Genomic DNA, 20,391 nt, shown 5'->3' with positions numbered 1-20,391 from the left:
ATGGTAGTTACTTTCTTCTAAATACCTCCCATTCCTTAAAACGATTCCACGACCTGCCACCGAACAACCACTGAGCCGCCGTTCGCAAAAGAAGGTTTGAGTGTCTGTTCCTTCTTCTTTAGCCCCATTTCGACCCCCAGTATCTATGTAGTTAATTTTATCCCTGACCCCATCTGAGCGGACATTTAAAACGCTTTAAATTAACGCTAATTATCTTATCTTTTGTATGTTTTGGTTCTAAAATAATTATCTTAAAAACGAATCCTGCCTTCGGCTGAATTTGCTACCCGATATCTTCACATACGCAGACGAATGGACTCGACAAAAAGCTTTGGGAGATATCTTTCGCATTAACTTTTGCAAGTGTCACAATATGACAAAACCATTTCATGTTGTCCATTTGACACCTTTGAAGTTAAACATAGTTATTTTAGAATTTAATTTTTCAAATTTCTCTATACCTACTAATAATAGGAACAATAGGCAACATTGTGAAGATTTCAAAAAAGCCAAAGGAAATAATTACCTCTAATTCTGTCTGTGCTTGAGTAAACTGTTTTATCGCTAGAAAAGCTTCTTGTTTAGTTGATATCCTCAACCTTTCCTGATCTTCAGCCAAAGCAATTGCTTCCAATCGTTCTGCATGGAGTTTATCTAAGGCTTCCTTCGCAGATATTTGATATGCTTCGTGGTCTTCCTAAAATAGTTCACAAAAACAAATAGTTTCATTAAAATACATTTTAACATAACATAAACACCAGAATAAACCAAAAAGATAAAAGTCGAAAGCTTACAGGATCACTCCATAAGATACCTGTTCCAAAAAATAATAACAGAAATAAGCAGAAACATATATAACACAGAAAGTGATGGAGTTGAAGAAAGCTGGGCAAAAATTAGGTATAATATTTTAGCCTCAGCTAAGAAAGATCTTCTTCCTTAAGATTCTTAAGATGAAGAACCCCATGGTTTTGTACTGAAGTGAAGGAAAATGTGAAGAAAAGAAAAAAGCTTGCCTGAAATATATGTCAACCAACCAATACATAAGAGGCATACGATGATTACAAGACAATGAGAAACTAAACATGTGCACTTGTAAGAAGAGTAAAAAATGATCACTGAACGTTCTTCGAAAGAAATGGACACGATTTTTATGGCCTGAAAAAGGAAATATGGCGCTTTATAAGAGGCCAAAAACGGAGGTAAAGGAACTGATAGAACCAAAATATATAGAGGATACATGATTTGGCTTTCTAAAAAAGCTCTAAGTAGAAGAAGAACAAATGACGTTAAATCCGGAAACACCAGAGATTACCACAAATGAAGAAATTAATATAAATACACAAGGAAGTTTCGAAAAAAATTTGGAAACTGAAGAACAGAAAAGCTGCAGGTAAAGACGGAATACCAAACGAATTACTGAAATATTGAGGAGTAGAAATGACCGAACAATTAACAACATTAATTAACAAAATTATAAAACACAATAAATACCGGAAGAATGGAGAACTAGCTAACTAATACTACTTTTCAAAAAAGGAGATAAAAACAGCCAGAAAACTACAAAGGTATCAACTTGTGAAATACTACCCTAAAACTTTTTTTTTTATTAAACACAAGCTGTGTTTAGACTACTGAAATCTGGTCATCAGTTGACCAATTATCAGTTCTTCTTTAACTTATATTACTAAATGATACATAATCTAAGATATTAACCCTATGGTGTCCTCTTATTTTTTTAACAAGTATGCATTTTAAAACTAAAACTAACACACAATACAACACTATGCTCTGCTTTTACACTAACACTTTACACTAACTCAAATGGTTTTCTTCGTTTGAGTCTTCTTTCTAGCCCAGTATTATCGAGGAGCTGGATGGTCTCGATGTTTACATGACTATGGAGCCGTTGTTCGTGACTACCTGCCATCTTTTTGATAACTTTGTCTACATCTTCCATCTCAAGATCCTTGTGGAGGTCGACATTTCGGATACACCAAGGAGCATCAACGATGTTCCGTAATACTTTATTCTGGAATCTCTGGATAATCTGAATATTACTTGAATTGGCACAGCCCCAGAGTTGGCAACCATACATCCATACTGGTCTAAGTATTTGTTTGTATAGAAGTATTTTGTTATATGTGGACACTGCAGAGTTTCTTCCCATCAGCCAATACATTTTTTTGTAACGGATACCTAATTCTTCCCTTTTCTTTTTAATGTGGACTTTCCAGCGAAGCCTTGCATCAAGTGTGACACCTAAATATTTTGCAGTAGATGCATATGGTATTTGGGCATCATTTATTCAAATTGGAATGTTTTCGATTTTTTTATTTGTAAAATTGACATGAATAGATTTAGATTCATTTAATTTGATTTTCCATTTTTTAGTCCAGTTGTGTATTTTATTTATTGCCAACTGTAATTTTTCTGCTGCTTCTTCGCTGGTATCACCTACTGCTAAGATAGCGGTGTCATCTGCAAATGTGGCTATAGTATCATTTTCCATTTCAGGTATATCGTATGTGTATAACAGGTAGAGAACAGGACCTAATACGCTTCCTTGAGGGACTCCTGCTCTGATTTCTTTTAGATCAGTGTACACGTCTTCTTGCTTAATTCTGAAATATCTGTCAGATATATATGATTGTAATATTTCTGAGTATTGTTTAGGCATAAGAATTTTGAGTTTGTAGACTAAACCTTCATGCCATACTTTGTCGAAGGCCTTAGCTACGTCTAAAAAGATTGTAGAACAGACTTTCTTTTCTTCTAATGATTTCTCAATTATGTTAGTAATTCTGTGTACCTGATCAATCGTAGAACGTTTATTTCTGAAGCCAAATTGGTGGTTTGGAATAATTTTTTTCTCTTCTATTATTGGTTTTATTCTTTTTAGCAGAAGTTTCTCAAAAAGCTTCGACATCACTGGTAAAAGTGATAATGGTCTATATGAAGACACTTCATTTGGTGATTTTCCTGGTTTTGGTATCATTATAACCTCAGCTATTTTCCATAAATTTGGAACATATCGCAATCTAAATGCAGCATTGATGATGTTGGTCAATTTGACTATGGCTTTACGAGGCAGGTTTTTTAGTAATTCTCCCGTAATTAGATCATATCCTGGTGCCTTCTTAGGATTTATATTGTCTTTTATTTCATCAGCTACTTCCTTCGGGGATGTTGGTCTGATTCTCTCCTGTCTGATTAGGCTCTATCAATATTTGATCATTATTTTGATCATCATACGGTTTTAATGTATTTTCTAAATATGTGGCAAATCTCTCTGCCTTTTGCTCATTACTTCTAGCCCAGCTACCGTCTTCTAGTTTAATGGGTGGAGAATGGGTTACTGGTCTTTTTAGCCTTTTTGTTGCTTTTCATAGAGAGCACTCCGTGCTACTATCATCCGTCAACTCTCTCAGGTAATAACTGATTGATTCATTTTTTATATTTTGAATCTCTCTTTTAAGTTTTTGACTAGCATTGTTTAAATTTGTTTTATCTTGGGGTGCTCTGGTTTGTTGCCACTTCCTTCTAAGTTTTCTTTTCTCTTTAATTAACTTTTTAATTTCTTTCGGATAGTTGTTTCCTTTGACGTTTGATCTTATAGTAGGAGTACTTTCCCATGCTGATTTTTGTATATTTTGTACAAGCAACTCAACTTCCTCATCTAGTTGTTCAGGTTTTTTTAATGGTACTGCTAATTCAATTCTATCTTCAAGGATTGATCTAAAACTTTCCCAGTCTGTTAGTTTATTTGTTAGTATTGGGTTACAATCCTTTCTGATAATCGTGTCACTCACAGTGAGTATTATGGGTGAATGATCTGAATTCATATCCCAAGCTTCATTAATATCTACATAGTTGGATGAAATATTTTTAATAACAAAGAAATCAATTAAGTCCGGTATTTTGTTTGTATCTGTTGGCCAATCAGTCGGTCTACCTGTTGATATTACTTCACATTTCTGTTCTTTTATGGCTGCCAGTAACTCTTTTCCTTTAGTTGTTGTTAATCTTGATCCCCATTGGGTGTGCTTTGCATTAAAGTCACCTCCAATGGTATATCTTTTTTGCAAACTTTTCAAATATTCTACATACTGTTCTTTTTTAATGGAATGCCTAGGGGGGCTGTAAATTGAGCTTACATTGACTTCGCAATTAGTTTTGAGTTTGACACATACCGTAGTTGCTTGTATGTGTTCTGTTTCATACTTTAGCTCCTCATAATGTTCAATGTTGTCTTTTATTATTAGTGCGCTGCCTCCTTTTGCTGCATTGTCAGAATGTATAGTGTGGTATACCCTGTATCCTCTAAGCTTTATAAAATATTGTTTCGTGAAATGTGTTTCAGCTATGAGACATAAATCAACTTCTTCTGTATCTAGGATAGTTTGCAGTTCATTTTTATGTTGTAGAAGCCCATTGGCATTCCATTCCATGATTCGCAGTTGCTTAGCCATTTCGAATTTTCGGTATAGCTCCTTTAGCGCTATGTTCCAATCTAGTAACGCGTATATCTATTTGTGTTATTTTATCATCTATCTTGATGAGTTTTTCTAATATTATTTTTAATGTATTCTCGGTTTCCAATTCTTGGTCCGTTTGTTTTACATTATTAACTACATCACTGTATTTTCTATTTGCAGTGACCCTAAAACTTACAACTAAAATTCTACAGGAACGAATTCAACAGGAATGAGAATAAGTTAAGAAGATGAACAACAGGGTTTTCGTACTGGAAGATCGTGTACAGACGCAATATTCGTCATAAAGCAAATGACTGAGAAATCACTAGAGTATAATAAACCGTAGCATTTCTATGTCTGATTGACTTGAAAAAAGCATTTGACAGAGTAAGACTGAAATATGTAATCCATCTTATGGATAATAGAGAAGTTTCCCTAAATATCATAAAACCATTGAAAACATCTACCAAAACAACAAAATTGAAGTTAGAATAGATGGACAACTTACAGAACCTATAGACATAGGCAGCGGAACAAGACAGAGGGGCTCATTGAGCCCTATGATGCTCTTCAATTTAATCATGGATGAAATCATCCAAAGTATCAACAATGGAAGAGTGAAACACAGAAATGAAAATACTCTGTTACCTAAATTAAGATTTTTTGATTTTGGTTAAAAATGACATACCCACAAAATTTCATGAATGTGCCTCAAAAGCTGTAGAATTACCAAAATTACATTCAACACTCTAAAGTCAAAAATTATAGACAAAAAGTATCAAAGTGAACGTACCTGCAGTCTTGTTAACTCTTCCCTAAACCTCTCCTCGCCCCAATTTTTGTTGGCCCTTTGCAGCTGAGTTTCCAGAGCCGATACCCTAGACAAAAGGCGCTCCTCACCGACGTAGGCTTGCCAACTTTCTTCTGCGGATTTTTTGGTGTCGTAGACAACCTGCTGAAGAGCCGTCAGTTTGGTTTCGAGACATTGTTCTCTCTGGTTCGCCTCCTGGATTATTTGGTTCAAACGGTACAAATCGTCGAGAGGTACCATTCCTAAAAATACTTAATACGTTACAGAACAGATTGATATACCTACAGGTGGGCCAAAGAAAAGAGTACATCTCGATATTTGGCACTTGGCAATGCCGAAACAGGTCGAATTTTATTTTTATGTTGCAATTTTTTGCATATATTTCATACTAGTGACGTCATCCATCTGAGCGTGATGACGTAATCGATTATTTTGTTAAATGGGAATAGGAGTCGTGTGGTAGCTCATTTGCGAGGGTGTTCAATTTTCTATGCAGTAATATGCAGTAACATTAATATCGTAATTTATACAAGGTGACAAAAACAATAATTTTTGAATTAAATTAATTGACACAAAAAGAAGAATATATGTAATTTATTCAACTTAAAATACACTGTACTGCTGCCAGAAAATATAAAAAAAAATGTTTATTTCACAAATAGGTCTGGATCCCGCGTATGAAAAAAAGTTGATAAATAGCAAGCTGAAAATTTGTTAATAGCTTAAGGGTGTCTAGTCGGATAAACTTTGATATATGGGAACACTGGAACAGGGGCAGTTTTAATTGTGGAACAGGTTAAAAATTTGGAACGGTCAGACCACGAAAACGGCACATTTATTTTGTCCGACAGAATAGACTCTCCGAACAGAGATTAAACTCTCATGCAAAAATCAGACTACTATTTATCACGGTACACGACAATTAGACCGAAATCATTAGACCGAAAGCAGTAGACCGAACTCATTAGACCGAAAAGCACTTTACCGAAACCTCACTAGACCGAACAGCATTAGACCGAAATGGTAAATAAATTTAAAAAGTTTGAAGTAAATTATGCTAAGATTTTGTATATCTGTCTTTTTGTTTATTGTATTTTTTTTGTATTATTTTATATACAGTGCGTCCATAAAGTAACGCATAAATTCATTATTTCATAAACCAGCGACATTAATGAAAAATCCTGAAATGGGTCGATTTTTATTTTTAGATTCAGATTTTTTGGCATATATATCATACTAGTGACGTCATCCATCTGGGCGCGATGACGTAATCGAAGATTTTTTAAATGAGAATAGGGGTCATGTGATAGCTCATTTAAAAGGGTATTCAATTCTCTATTCACTAATATAAACATTAACCTAATAATTTATACAAGGTGTTCAAAAAAACATTTTTTTAATTAAAATAATTGAGACAAAAAGAAGAATGTACGTAATTTAATTAATTCAAAATACGTTTTACTGTTGTCAGAAAACAGAAAAAAAATGTTTATTTGAGAAATAAATATCGTTTTTGCTTAAATTCAATGTTAAAGCTGCCACCCACCTGTCGCTTGGCAGTTTGACCATTTCGAAAATCAATGTTTATTTGTCAAATAAATTTTTTTTCTGTTTACTGACAGTAGTAAAATGTATTTTGAATTAAATAATTACATTATATTCTTCTTTTTGTCTCACTTATTTTAATTAAAAAAATGTTTTTTGAACACACTGTACAAATAATTATGTTAATGTTTATATTATTGGATAGAGAATTGAATATCCTTTCAAATGAGCTATCATATGACCCCTATTCTCATTAAAAAAAAATAATCGATTACGTCATCACGGCCAGGTGGATGACGTCACTAGTATGATATATATGCCAAAAAACCGTAATTTAAAAATAAAAATCGACCTGTTTCGGGAATTTTCCTTAAAGTAACCGGTTTACGAAATAACGAAATTATGCGTTACTTTATGGACGCACTGTATAGACTGTGTAAATTGTTACTCTGTACAGTCTGATATGAAATAATTTTCATCCGTTAAAAAAATTAGTGAAGGTAAAAATAAATCAAGGGTAGAGTGACGTAACACCATTTTAACTGTTTATAATAACTAACCATCCAAATAACATTTAGTTGTAATTACATTAGTCTTATCTCTTTTACTGCGACAAGTAAAAAGAACTGCTTTTCGGTCTTCTGCTGTTCGGTCTAGTGAGGTTTCGGTAAAGTGCTTTTCGGTCTAATGAGTTCGGTCTACTGCTTTCGGTCTAATGATTTCGGTCTCTTTACAGTAAACCATTTATCACCTGTCATAATTCCTGTCAATTGACATATTTTACATGTTTCACTCATTAAAACGCCCATTAGGTGATAAATAGCAGTCTGATTTTTGCATGAGAGTTTAATCTCTGTTCGGAGAGTTTAAGTCTGTTTTGTCGGACAAAATACATGTGCCGTTTTCGTGGTCTGACCGTTCCAAATTTTTAACCTGTTCCACAATTAAAACTTCCCCTGTTCCAGTGTTCCCATATATCAAAGTTTGTCCGACTAGACACCCTTAAGCTATTAACAAATTTTCAGCTTGCTATTAATCAACTTTTTTTCATACGCGGGATCCAGACCTAAAATAAACATTTCTTTTCGTCTAAATTAAAGCACAAACAGCCTCCCACATACCTCTTGTGCAGTTTGAACATTTAATTTAAGAGCATTCTTCTTCTTACGGTGCCGTATCCTTAACCCTGGAAGGCTACCTGGGGTACACTTGTACCCCAACCTTGTTTGTAAGTTACACCAATTTGCAGTAGTGGGTGTGGAAAATATGAAAATAAACTTGTGATATAATAAAATATTTTTGCAAAATAAATTCTTAACATGTTATTTAGATTGTTTTTGTCATAACTTCTAAAAACATACATATATAAATATTTTAGGTCAATTTTATTTGGGGTACCACTGTACCCCGGTGTAGCAGATTGAGTTTAGAAAATAAGTGTAGCAATCCAGGGTTAAGGACGTTGGCCATTACATTTGCCCATTTAAGCGTATTTACAGCCGCCCTGAATAGTTCTATTGAGGTTATATTCGTTCATTGTCGTAGGTTTGAACATTTAATTTAAGAGCATAGAAGAATAGTACATGAAGAAGATAGAAAAATGGGACCAAATGTTTATAGTTGTTTGTGCCGAAAAGTTAGTGTTTTTTTATTAATGGTGCATAATTTTAGGTACGACAGCCATAACTAAACCTTACTAATAATTCCTTTAGCAATTACTTCCTCTTTTTTCAAGATTAAATCTCCTTAGCGAAATATAAGTATCATTAATAAAGATAAACAACAAAATAAAATTAATAAAGACCCAACAATAAATTCTTCAATTGAATTTTATTACAAAATAATCAATTGCGTAGAAAAAGAATAATTTAACTCTATTCAACAGCCAAAGAAAAGGTCAACTGCTTTAAATTAACGCGTTAAATAGGCATTATCTTCACAAGGAATGTAATTCAATAGTCCAAGAGCTAATAATATTGTCTGAACGAGAAACAACTAAAAGCTAAAAGGAAAGTAGATTGTTGATTGTTCAAGAAGGTAACTATAGAAGAACGATTTTGGTAGCTGAAAATCTAGCTACCGGTGGCTACCGGTGATGACCTATGGTGCAGAAACATTATCGCTCGCAAAGAAAAACGCACAAAAACTAAGAGTAGCGCAGAGAAGAATGGAGCGATCAATGATAGGAGCCACTCTGCGAGACAGGATTAGAAACGAAGATCTACGAGCTAAGACCAAAGTCATAGACGTCATTGAAAGAAGCTGTAATTTAAAATGGAAATGGACTGGACACGTTGCCAGAATGAAGGACGGAAGATGGACTCGTAAACTAGTTGAATAGAGACCAAGAGCCGATAAACGTAGCAGAGGAAGACCACCAACACGATGGCAAGACGACTTACTAAAGACAACAAACAGCTGGATGCAGAAAGCAAAAGATAGAACACTTTGGAGACAAACAGGGGAGGCCTATGTCCAGCAGTGGACTGAGAGAGGCTGATAATGATTAAAGGGACCCTCCTATTCTTATAACATCATGTCGAACAAAATGTTCTAATCTAAATGCTAGACAACAGTCTACACTCTATTAACGACATACTTCCCAACTAAAACGCTTATCTTACTAAAACGGCATCTGGTCGATTGTAAATAAGAAGGTGTCAAATATGGCCGCCTTTAAAGCGTTCTACAATTATAATATATCCTTCACGATTATACTCGTATTTTGAAAGTGATATTCATAGCTGTATTCGCGCTGCATGCCGCGAACGTATCCTGAACTTACCCAGAGGGAGATAGCCTGCGCATTAGGTGTTCAGAGGGAAAATTCGACCTTATTGAACGTCCAATTTTGTAATGCGCAGGCGTTCTCCCTCTTAGTAAGTTCGGGATTGCAGCGCGAATACAGCTTATGAAATCACAATAAATTCTTTACAATAATAAACAATAGATGTTTGATGAAGTCTAATTCTTTACTTACCATGGGTTCCTCCATCGGAGATGGGACTAGCCTTGGCTTCCTTGCCATCGGGAAGATACAATTTGATCGTGGCAATTATACAACCGTGAGTGACTTTCCTGTTATTTTCTATGACGTCGACACCAAACTGAACGATGTCTCCTGAGCTGAGTTCGTGGTGGCCGTTATCCGGTGACAATCGGCTATTATTTACAAAAGTACCGTTACTACTTTTTGTATCCTAGAAACAAATAAACAACAGATTAATAACATAAAATACGATCTAATTATAATGTGAGTCATAACACCCTAATTGCGGCCCTGGCGTAAAGTAATTCGAGAAGCCGAATTCTTTCTCTTTATCCACAACGTTAGAGAATGTCGGATTTTTTCTGTTTCTGTTTTCATATGTTTTCATTATATACGCCACCGTGGCGACATTTGAATTATTAGTATCAGCAAACTGTTTTGTAAACGATATTAATATAAATTATAAGCGATAATAATCTCTCAATCCAGAGAAAAACGTAACAATTGGTGTCAGAAGCGGGCTTAAATGAAAAAAGTTATTTTCGAGGATTTGTATGGTCAAAACAGGAAGCGAGACACAGATGGAGGAAATTCGAGGCATGTCTGCCGCAATGGAACAACGTTGAACAGAACAAAAAGGAACTGATGAGAAACGTTGCCTGGAAGAAAAGGAAGCCGAAGAAAGATGTTAGGAAGAAAAGGAAACTGAAAAGAGACGTAGTCAGGAAGAAAAGGAAGCTGAAGAGTGACGTCGTCAGGAAGAAAGTACGCGGAAGAGAGATGTCGTCACGAAGACAGAGAGTTGGTCATGAGTCATATCAAAACTAGAGGACACAAAAATGTGTAAAGGAGATATAACAAGAGAAATCGAAGAGACAAAGAAGATAAGAAAAGAGAAATTGAAGAGACAAAAGAAGATATGAAAAGAGAGACAAAAAAGACATAGTTAAAGAAATTTAAGTAATAAGAGGTCTAGTAGAGATAGAGAAAAGACATTATGAGTAACTCATCATGAGATAACTCTTGAAAATATCCACCTAGAAATTAAAAATACCAGACAACTGAGAGTTGAAGGTAAACTAGAAGTGATTTGTTCCACTGTCAACGGAATAATTAAGCCTCCTACATTTGACGGCGAGACCACTTGGCCAGTGTACAGAAGCCAATTCGAAGCCGCTGCTTAAAATAATAGCACTTTGAAGTAAAGCTGTCGAAATCCTCCACAACATTCCACGACGCATAAAAGAGCTACAGTCAATTGAAAGCGCGTATTCAAGACTCCAATGAATCTGTGTAAGACTACGCAGCGGAGGTAGGAAAGATGGAACGACTCGCTTGGTTCGAAGACCCGGAAGAGTTTCTGCACCAATTTACCATCCAATGCTTTCTTGGTGATGTAGAGCTCCAGCACATATTACGACTAGAGCGACAACGTTACCAAATATTGAAGGACGCCATTGTCGCCGACTTGTAGTATGAAGCTATGAAGAATGTGTCCCGCCATCAACGCAAAGTCCATCAAGTAAGAGGTGTTTTGTGTCCGTATATTTGCCGCCCAATTTGAAAAATATCTCGGCCAAATTTGAAGAATATCTCGGCCCAATAGCTAATTCTTTGAAACAAACACGATATCCGGAGCTTCCTTGGTCTTTGCAGTTACTACAGTCGCTTCGTGACATATTTTGGAAAGGTATTTTTGTCATTTGAGTGGATACCAGACTGCCAGCTGTCCTTCACCACACTCAATCATAAATTTACAACTACTCCAACCCTGGGATATCCTAAAGAACAGGGTCTTTAAGTGCTTGATTCGGATGCTTCTTAAAATGGCATCAACTGTAAATAAATTCAAGACCTTTGAAACGTGGATTTACCTGAGGATCCTCATGATTTCATTGATCGCATACCTCAAATTATGAAGAAATGTTGCATAGAATACACAAGGAACGAGAACTTTTCAAAACAATGAAAGTTAGAAAACATTATACCTAGGCAGATCCTGAGAAATAATGGGTGGTATGAATAAATCAGTAGTATATTCTCATAAGTATGAGCATATAGTATAAGTTTATACTCCATTTCATATGAATACAAATTTGATGTGATGAGTTTCTACTCACAGTACATAAGAGTATATATATACTCTGTATGTGGAGTATGTACTTTGTTTATGTACCAATATTTGGAGTATAAATTACATTCTCATTGTTATTCATAAGAGCCATTAAGTATTGTCCTTTTCATGATCATTTTTCAGTGCGTAACAAATGATAGGAAAAAGGGTAAGTCCGTGATAATACACATTTAATGACATTTATTCTAACATGACATTTTAGTTAAATCTGACAGTTGTCACATTTTATTTTCAATTTGGAATAAAAACAAATCAAATGTGTTTCTTGTATTTATAAAATGGTATTTTCTTTGATTTGTATAGTCTTATAAATTATACAGATTATATTTGTAATATTATTATCTAATTAAAAAAAGTATTTTTTTATTATGTCGCCATCTATCGACAACTAAAATAACCACCGAACTAGAATAATTACCAAAGTAATCACCGACGTGCCTTTTTTTCTGTCACATACAATTTAATGCGCTAGAAAGAAATCGAAAAACTGTGACGCACTGAAAGATGATCATGAGAAAAAAATACCAATATGCTCAACTAATAGTGAAAGAAAAGATCGAGGGAAAGAGAAGGCTAGGAAGGAAAAGACTATCGTGGTTAAGAACTATCCAGTAATAGACAAGGCTAAATTTTGAATAGTAAACAAAAACAGCTGAAACAGAGAGGATCTTGCAATTGTAGCAGCCAACATCTATTTCTTTATTTCCCCTTTCATTACTTCTTCCACATACTTAGTTCCCGTATTTCATGTTTCTCCTCATTTTTCAATTTTAGGCTGAAAATATGTCACATTTCACTCGTATAATGTTGAGCAATGCAACACTTGAATGTTGCATGTTTAAATACTTTGATTACAACTTGAATTTTTTATTGGTTTGTGATACTATTGATTAAAAATACTGTTATCTTCTATTTCTGACTAAATTTCTTGTATTTTTTTTGTCTATTTCTGTATCTTTTTTATTGCTAACTGCGTAGAAGCACACATATGATTGCTTAATTTGATGATAAATATATTAGCCATAAACTAAAAAATCCAATCAGTCAAAGTAAATAAATCATTAAAAATATGTTCACAGAATTATATTTGTTGACCGATTCCTATTTCTCTATGATTTCGGATGTTTGTGTAAATTTTAAAAATATGCATGGCGATATTTTTTGTTAATTATTTTTATTATAGAAAATAATATTACTAGAAGACATACAATTAGAGGAAAATTACATAGCAAAATTTTGTCGTATTCACGTAGTTTTGAGCCTGGGTACGCCCTGTGTATATTATTTTACGCACAATCTACTATTAGCAAACCAAATTTCAACTAATAATGTCCACATTAATTTTTATTACTATTTAATAAATTGCTTTAAAGATTATACATACCTTTGAGACCATTATTAAGAAATTTATAACAATTTATAAATCTTTTTAAGAACCATATCTTAATGAAAAAATGACAGTGACATTTGTAGTTACAACAACTGACATTTGTATATGTCTGTGCTTTGTTTTTAAACCAGGAGGAGTAAGCTAAAAAGGCAGATTCACACCCGCGAAAGTCAGTAGAAAAATCACCAAATACATCTTCTTTTTTGGTTGATCTTATCGGCCTTCACCGGTAATCCATAAATATTATCTTAGACTAAAACGTCGCTAAAGAGTTCTAAAAACAACTGTTTTGTATATAAAAGCAGACTAAAAATCTAAAAATTAAAGGAATATGGCAGAAAGCGCAAACAATCGTCGATATAACTTAATTAACCTATGAAATGCCAATCGTGTCATCGTGTCAAAATTTCATAACAGTGGAGTAAATATTGTTCTGAAGCTATTTGCCTAAGGTTGGACCAATTATAAACAAGCATTACAGCGCGGTAAATTTGAATTACTCCACCTGGTTTAAAACAGTGTATAGAGAAAGGGGACATTTGGAACTATTCGTTTGAACAATTTACATTTTTTTTCATACCTTTTTCATTATATTTTTCGTATCACAAACAAATTAAAAGCAACACTTCACAAGGACAATTTTGTCGACGGTCAAATCTAAAATATTTACATTAGAGGTAAAGAACTGTCCTTGACAGTCAATATTTTGATAAGGAAGGAATTTCAATAGGTATTTAACAGCAAAAGTGATAAACATGTGCTTCCGGTGGAAAAACTTTGATTAAAAGTCAGCAATAAATTGCGTGATATATATCATCATAAACAATTTTGCACGGTGGTCTGTAATTAACAATTTATACTCCACGAAACGAAGAATTTAAAAATAGTCCAGGGCGCATCTGTTTTAAGATGGACGTTGAGACGTGACTCATATTTTTTGCAGAAATTGCTTGGAATTAACTCATATAATAATAATTGAGTTATCCTCCAACTCAAAAAGGTCCGGAACATTGTTTAAAAAAAGAATGTGTGTGTACTTTTGTACGCACGTAAGAAGTTATACTTCTACTACATATTATGTGATGTTTAAGACAATACCAAAAATTTAAAAAAATTAAAGAATAAAACGCACACAAACACATTGAAAAATGCCACAAAGAAAAAATTATTTCTGAACGATAATAATTCTTGGCAAAAATTTTAAATACGCATTCTCTGAAAAAAAAAATATATAACAAATATACTTACAATCAAAAAATTGAAAAAAAAAAATAAAAAAAATAAAAACTTGCATGGGGAATCGAACCCGTGAACTTCATGCCGCTTTGATTCGTAATCGAAGCCTAGACTCACTAGTCCAATCCCACATTATTTCTCATGTGGAAAAATAGGGTAACTGAACGTTTTACTGTTTGACAGTTGTTTTAAATATATATGTAATTAAATTATGTAGTTTAAATTTTGTGGAAGAAAATATTAAATAACAAAACAGTAAGAAAACAATATATTAGATGAAAATTGGTAGAACTTTTGTTGGTAATCAAATTAAGTATGTAAATCAAAGCATTACATACCTACTAGATAAATTAATCTACGCCAAAATATCATAATTTAAAAATAAAAATCGGACCTAATTTGGGATTTCTCTCTAAAATCCCCATTCTTGAGAAAATAAATGTATGTATTCCAACCTAATCCAAATGTTTAATTACAATATGATTATAATAAAAACTACTTACCAAATTAGAATGAGTTTTCCTTGTCCAAAATAGTCCAAAAGTCCAAAAATATAGGTATATGAAAACTATTTAAAAAGGCAGTATAACTATTAACTAACTAAATCATCTTGGAGGAGATTACTAACTCAGTGAGCTTTATTAGTGGACTGTTTAGCATAGGGTGAATTTAAAATAGAATAAAAAAAATAACAGTAAAAAAACCAGACCTTAAAGTAAATTGTAATAAAAATATTTCCTACCTTGTCATTTCTCGTTGCACAAGCTGGAGCAGGCCTGCTATTTTTCGTACTGCTATTGCTGAGTAGTATAAAGTATAAATCACTCGCGAGGACTATATTGAGTTTCTATACACTTTTCGGAATGATTGTAAGTGACTGTTAACCAAGAGAGTTGGTTGGCGAATTGTCTTTTTAAAATGAGGCGAGTAGGCAGGTAATTACATACAAAAAACTTTAAGGTTTTTACTTGAAAATAATGATAAAAATTAATACATACTCACTGAATTAGGTATTGGCCTACTCGTATATACGGGGTGTCCCATAATATTGAAAAGAAAATGAATTAAAATATTCTTTACAAAAACAAGAAAATTAAAAATTGTTATTCCTATTTATGTGGACGAACCACAACCGCCCACCACAATACGCAGTATTGTTACGGCTCAAAAGGCAAAGGACATAATTTTACTATAGAGCGTTTATATATACCACTATTAGTTTTCACTGTGGCCACTCTAACTATACCATCAGATCCAGGATGAACCTCAATTATACGGCCCAAAGGCCATTGTAGCGGGGGAATATTATTTTGGCGGATTACCACTAAGGTACCTAGTTGGACGTTTGGAGACGGAGAATTCCATTTAGCCCTTTGATGAAGAGTTTGGAGGTACTCCTTAGACCACCGTTCCCAAATCTGTTGGTGCAACTTATTTAATAATTGCCAACGATTCAACCGATTGTGCGGAACATCGAGCAACGTTTCTTCGGGCGGAGCACTCAAAGGCTCCATGGTCAAAAAATGTCCTGGAGTTAACGCACTAAGATCGTTTGGGTCTGAACTTAACGGGCATATTGGCCTCGAATTCATGATGGCCTCAATTTGAGAAAAAATAGTATATAACTCTTCAAAAGTTAGTACTTGTTCTCCAATTGTGCGAATTAAATGACCCTTTACCGTCTTAATATTAGATTCCCATAAACCTCCAAAGTGTGGAGAAGAAGGGGGAATGAGATGCCATTGAATAGATTCATGAGAAGCAGCTTGTGATGCCAATCTGTTAAGTTCTGCTCTGGCTCCAACAAAGTTAGTGCCATTGTCACTATAAACATGTTGACATCGGCCTCTACGACTGACAAATCGCTTAAACGCAGCTAAAAACGCGTCAGTGGATAAATCAGATACGAGCTCTAAATGAAGAGCTTTTGTTGAGAAACAAATAAAAAGCGACAAATACGCTTTAAGAGTTTGAGACTTTCGAAGTTTGGAAGCTCTTATAGGAAAAGGGCCCGCAAAATCAACTCCAACATTACTGAAAGGTTTTAGTTGAGATATTCGAGCTAGCGGTAGATTTCCCATTAACGGAACTGGGGACAAAGGATTCACCTTAAAACATTTAACACATTTAGACAGTACTCTACGAATGGCTCGTTTGGAAGATATAATCCAAAAACGCTGAGAAATTAGGTATTGAACAGTTTGAAGCCCGGAGTGTAGATATTGCAGATGAGTAGATTCAATAATCATATCAGTTAATTTACAACTGTTAGGAAGTAATGCCGGAAATTTGCGATCATACGAAATGGGCGCATTAGCTAGGCGACTACCTACACGTAGAATTCCCTTTGCATCGATAAAAGGTGAAAGCTTTCTTAAATTTTTTGGAAGCAGCTGTTTATCTTGGATAAAATTTATTAAAGTATTAAAAAAGATCTGCTGTGTTCGTTTAACAAAAACCAGTAAGGAGTTATGTTGCTCCAATAAACTTAAACAACCTATTTCCAGATTACCATATCGGTTTTTGGTTACATAATGGAAAAAACGAATAATGTAACACAAACATCGAACACACCTATTTAAAGACGAATGACGATCCAATAAAATATCTAAAAAATTATTGGGAATTTCAGCAATCAATGCGACAGTCCGCACTTCCAAATTTACATTAGTAGACTCCTTTGAATTAAGTTCAAAGAACGTTAGCGGATCAGATTGTAAGAAGGTTGGCCCCGCCCACCATTTGGAACAGTTAATTAACTCAGAGGGTAAGCAACCCCTTGAACCAATGTCAGCAGGATTTTCTTCAGAAGGAACATAGTGCCAACATGAAGAAGTTACTCGTTCCTGCACATAAGCTACTCTATTGCTCACAAAAGTTTTCCACTGATGAGGGGAAGATTGTAACCAACGTAATGTAACAGCAGAATCAGAATAACAGTATATTTCCTTGATTTCTACTTTATCTTTAATAACAGAAGAAACAAAGGAGACTAGTCGAGCCACTAAAACCGCAGCAGACAATTCTAATCTGGGAATAGTAAGTCCCTTATTAATGGGTGCGACCTTAGATTTAGCTATAACAAAAGAAACAAAAGGTTGGCCTGAAGGTGATAAGCATCGAAAGTACAAGACAGCGCAGTAACCTTTCTCGCTAGCGTCACCAAAACAGTGAACTTCTAAGCGTAAAATATCGTCAATTAATAAACGACGAGGTAAATTTAATTTACTCAAATATGCTACATCATCAATGTATTTTTTCCACAAACGGATAATTTCTTTTGATGGAGCATCATCCCAACCAATCTTTTGAGTCCATATTCTTTGAATAAGGTGTTTAATTAGAAATGTTATTGGAGATAAAAATCCAAGAGGATCAAATATTTTTGCTAAATTGGACAAAAGATGACGTTTTGTACAAGAAGAGTCTAAAACTTGAACTTTAAAAGCAAATGTATCCGAAGAAGCGTCCCATTCCAACCCTAATACTTTAAGTGTTTTGGACGAAATATCATCATTAAATGTAAGAGGTTTTATTGCTAAATCTGATACAGCTAATCCTTTCAATAAATCGGGTACATTACTGGACCATTTTTTCAACTCAAAACCTCCTTTGGCAAGTAAGGCAATAAGTTCGTCTCTTAGTGCTAAGGCATTTTCGAAACTAGGACAGGAAGAAATGATATCATCAACGTAGGTTCCAGTTTTAAGTGCCTCGGCTGCTAGAGGAAACGAATCCCCGTCATCATTAGCCAACTGATGTAGACATCTAATAGCAAGATAAGGAGAACAAGAGAGACCATAAACAACTCTGTTGATACGAAGATCTCGAACAGGTTCAGAATTATTAGAACGCCAAAGTACTCTTTGATAATCTGTTTGAGTAGGATTAATTAAAATTTGCCTATACATTTTAGAAATATCGGCCGTAATTACATAACCATGCAATCGAAAATTAATCAAAATTGTACAGATGTCAGTCTGAAGCTTAGGACCAGTGAATAATTTGTCATTGAGTGAGGGTTGATTTGGAAGATGCCCGGAACCATTAAAAACGACCCTTAATTTACTTGTTAGACTTTCAGGTCTTAAAACACAATGATGCGATAAATAGTAAACATAAGGTGAATCGAAGTTATTCAATGGGACAGGTTCCATGTGACCGAGCTCAACAAATTCCTTCATAAAGGTGCGGTATTGGTCATAAAGTTCAGGAGATTTTTGAAGCCTTCTTTCTAATGAATAAAACCTACTAAGAGCAAGTGATCTAATATTAGGAAAGACAGGATTTTCTTCCTTAAAAGGTAGATCTACTACAAAGCGTCCTGATTGTTCACGCTTATAAGTATTCATAAACATATTTTCCACTTTAGCGTCATCAGGAGCTAAGCAAAAAACTTCAGGGACTGCTTCTAATTCCCAGAATTTCTTTATTTGCTGATCCAAAGAAACCGTATCTTCAACTTGGCAAAATAAAGAAGTAAGAGTAGGTGCCTTTGAAATATTTACTTTTCCCATAAGCACATAGCCAAATATAGTATTAATTGCATCAGGTTGATCTTGATTGCCGTAAATACGTCCATCCAAAAGAATTGTAGAGAATACATCAGCTCCTAAAAGAATGTCGATGGATCCTCTACGAAAGAAGTTATCATCTGCTAACTTTAAATTAGCAATATGGGGCCAAGTATTAACTTCTAAATTACATAAAGGCTGATCCTCACATATTTTTGTCAAGACTAACGCATCGGTTGTCAAAATAGGAGAAGATTTACGTACTGGTTTAAAAGAAATGGTAACCCCACCTAAATTAGTGGTCGACTGCATAGAACCTAATCCTTGGATGTTAGCTGAAGTTTTCATGGGACGTAAACCTAAACGCCTAAGGGTCTTTTGACAGATGAAGGACGTCATGCTTCCCGAATCTAACAGACACCTAACAGGTTGGTAGTTACCGTGACAATCAAGCACCTCAATACATGCAGTGGAAAGCAAAGTACTTTTATCAGCGGAAGAAAAACACACAGAAACGGATGATCCAGTCGTTGAATTTAAAGTGGATGCCGCCGAATCTTGAACATTCTCTTCTTTCTTAGAAGAGGAGAAGCAAAGGAGTGTATGATGTTTTTTATGGCACGAGTGACAAGTCCATGTAGATTTGCATAGGCTAGAACGATGTGATCCAAGACAGTTAATACACATCTTGTTCTTTTTTATTAATTGAAATCGATCTACAGGAGATTTTGCCAAAAAAACGGAGCATTTATAAATGGCATGGGTATCATTAGTTTTACAGATAGAACATTTTGGTTCAGGTTCTGTTTGAGCAAGCAATGATGTAGATTTGGAAGAATTAGGTTTTTTAGAAAAGTTAGATTTTGGTTTAGTGTGAAAATCAATATTATCTAAAGCGAGACAACTTTGATTTAAAAAATCAATCAGTTTTTTATAGCTTGGGATGGTTGAATTATTATGAAAAAGCTCAAAACGTGTTACTAAAGAAACAGTTAATCGTTTTAAAATCATTTGAACAAGTATAAAATCCCAATGTACTGTGGGTAGTCCTAGCTTATTTAGAGATGCCACATTTTTCGAAAATGTATCTAACAACTTGCGTAGTTCTTTTGGATCTTCTGAAGTCAGTTGTGGTGAACTTTCAAGGTTATTCCATAAATTGGCAGCGATTACCCTAACATTATTAAATCTTTCACAAAGCAGATCATAGGCAATTGGATAATTGTTTGCTGTGATGTCAATATGATCCACAGCATCGCGCGCTGCACCCTTTAAACACGATAGTAACAAATTA

General features: G+C 34.4%; 1 protein-coding gene across 2 annotated transcripts in view; it reads right to left on the bottom strand.

The window, feature by feature from the left end:
* Positions 1 to 20,391, bottom strand: part of LOC126889600 (sarcolemmal membrane-associated protein) — a 73,946-nt gene that overhangs the window by 18,445 nt on the left and 35,110 nt on the right. For both annotated transcript variants that reach the window (XM_050658071.1, XM_050658072.1), the window contains exons 3-5: positions 9,815 to 10,034; positions 5,272 to 5,531; positions 527 to 697 (exon numbers count right to left, since the gene is read on the bottom strand). In XM_050658071.1, coding sequence (XP_050514028.1) covers positions 527 to 697; positions 5,272 to 5,531; positions 9,815 to 10,034 — 651 coding nt within the window. The remainder of the gene's footprint in view (positions 1 to 526; positions 698 to 5,271; positions 5,532 to 9,814; positions 10,035 to 20,391) is intronic.

Source organism: Diabrotica virgifera, chromosome 8 (assembly GCF_917563875.1).
Source record: "Diabrotica virgifera virgifera chromosome 8, PGI_DIABVI_V3a".
Taxonomy (NCBI): Eukaryota; Metazoa; Arthropoda; class Insecta; order Coleoptera; family Chrysomelidae; genus Diabrotica; species Diabrotica virgifera.
The sequence above is the reverse complement of the archived record's forward strand: the minus strand, read 5'-3'. Positions and strand labels throughout refer to the sequence as shown.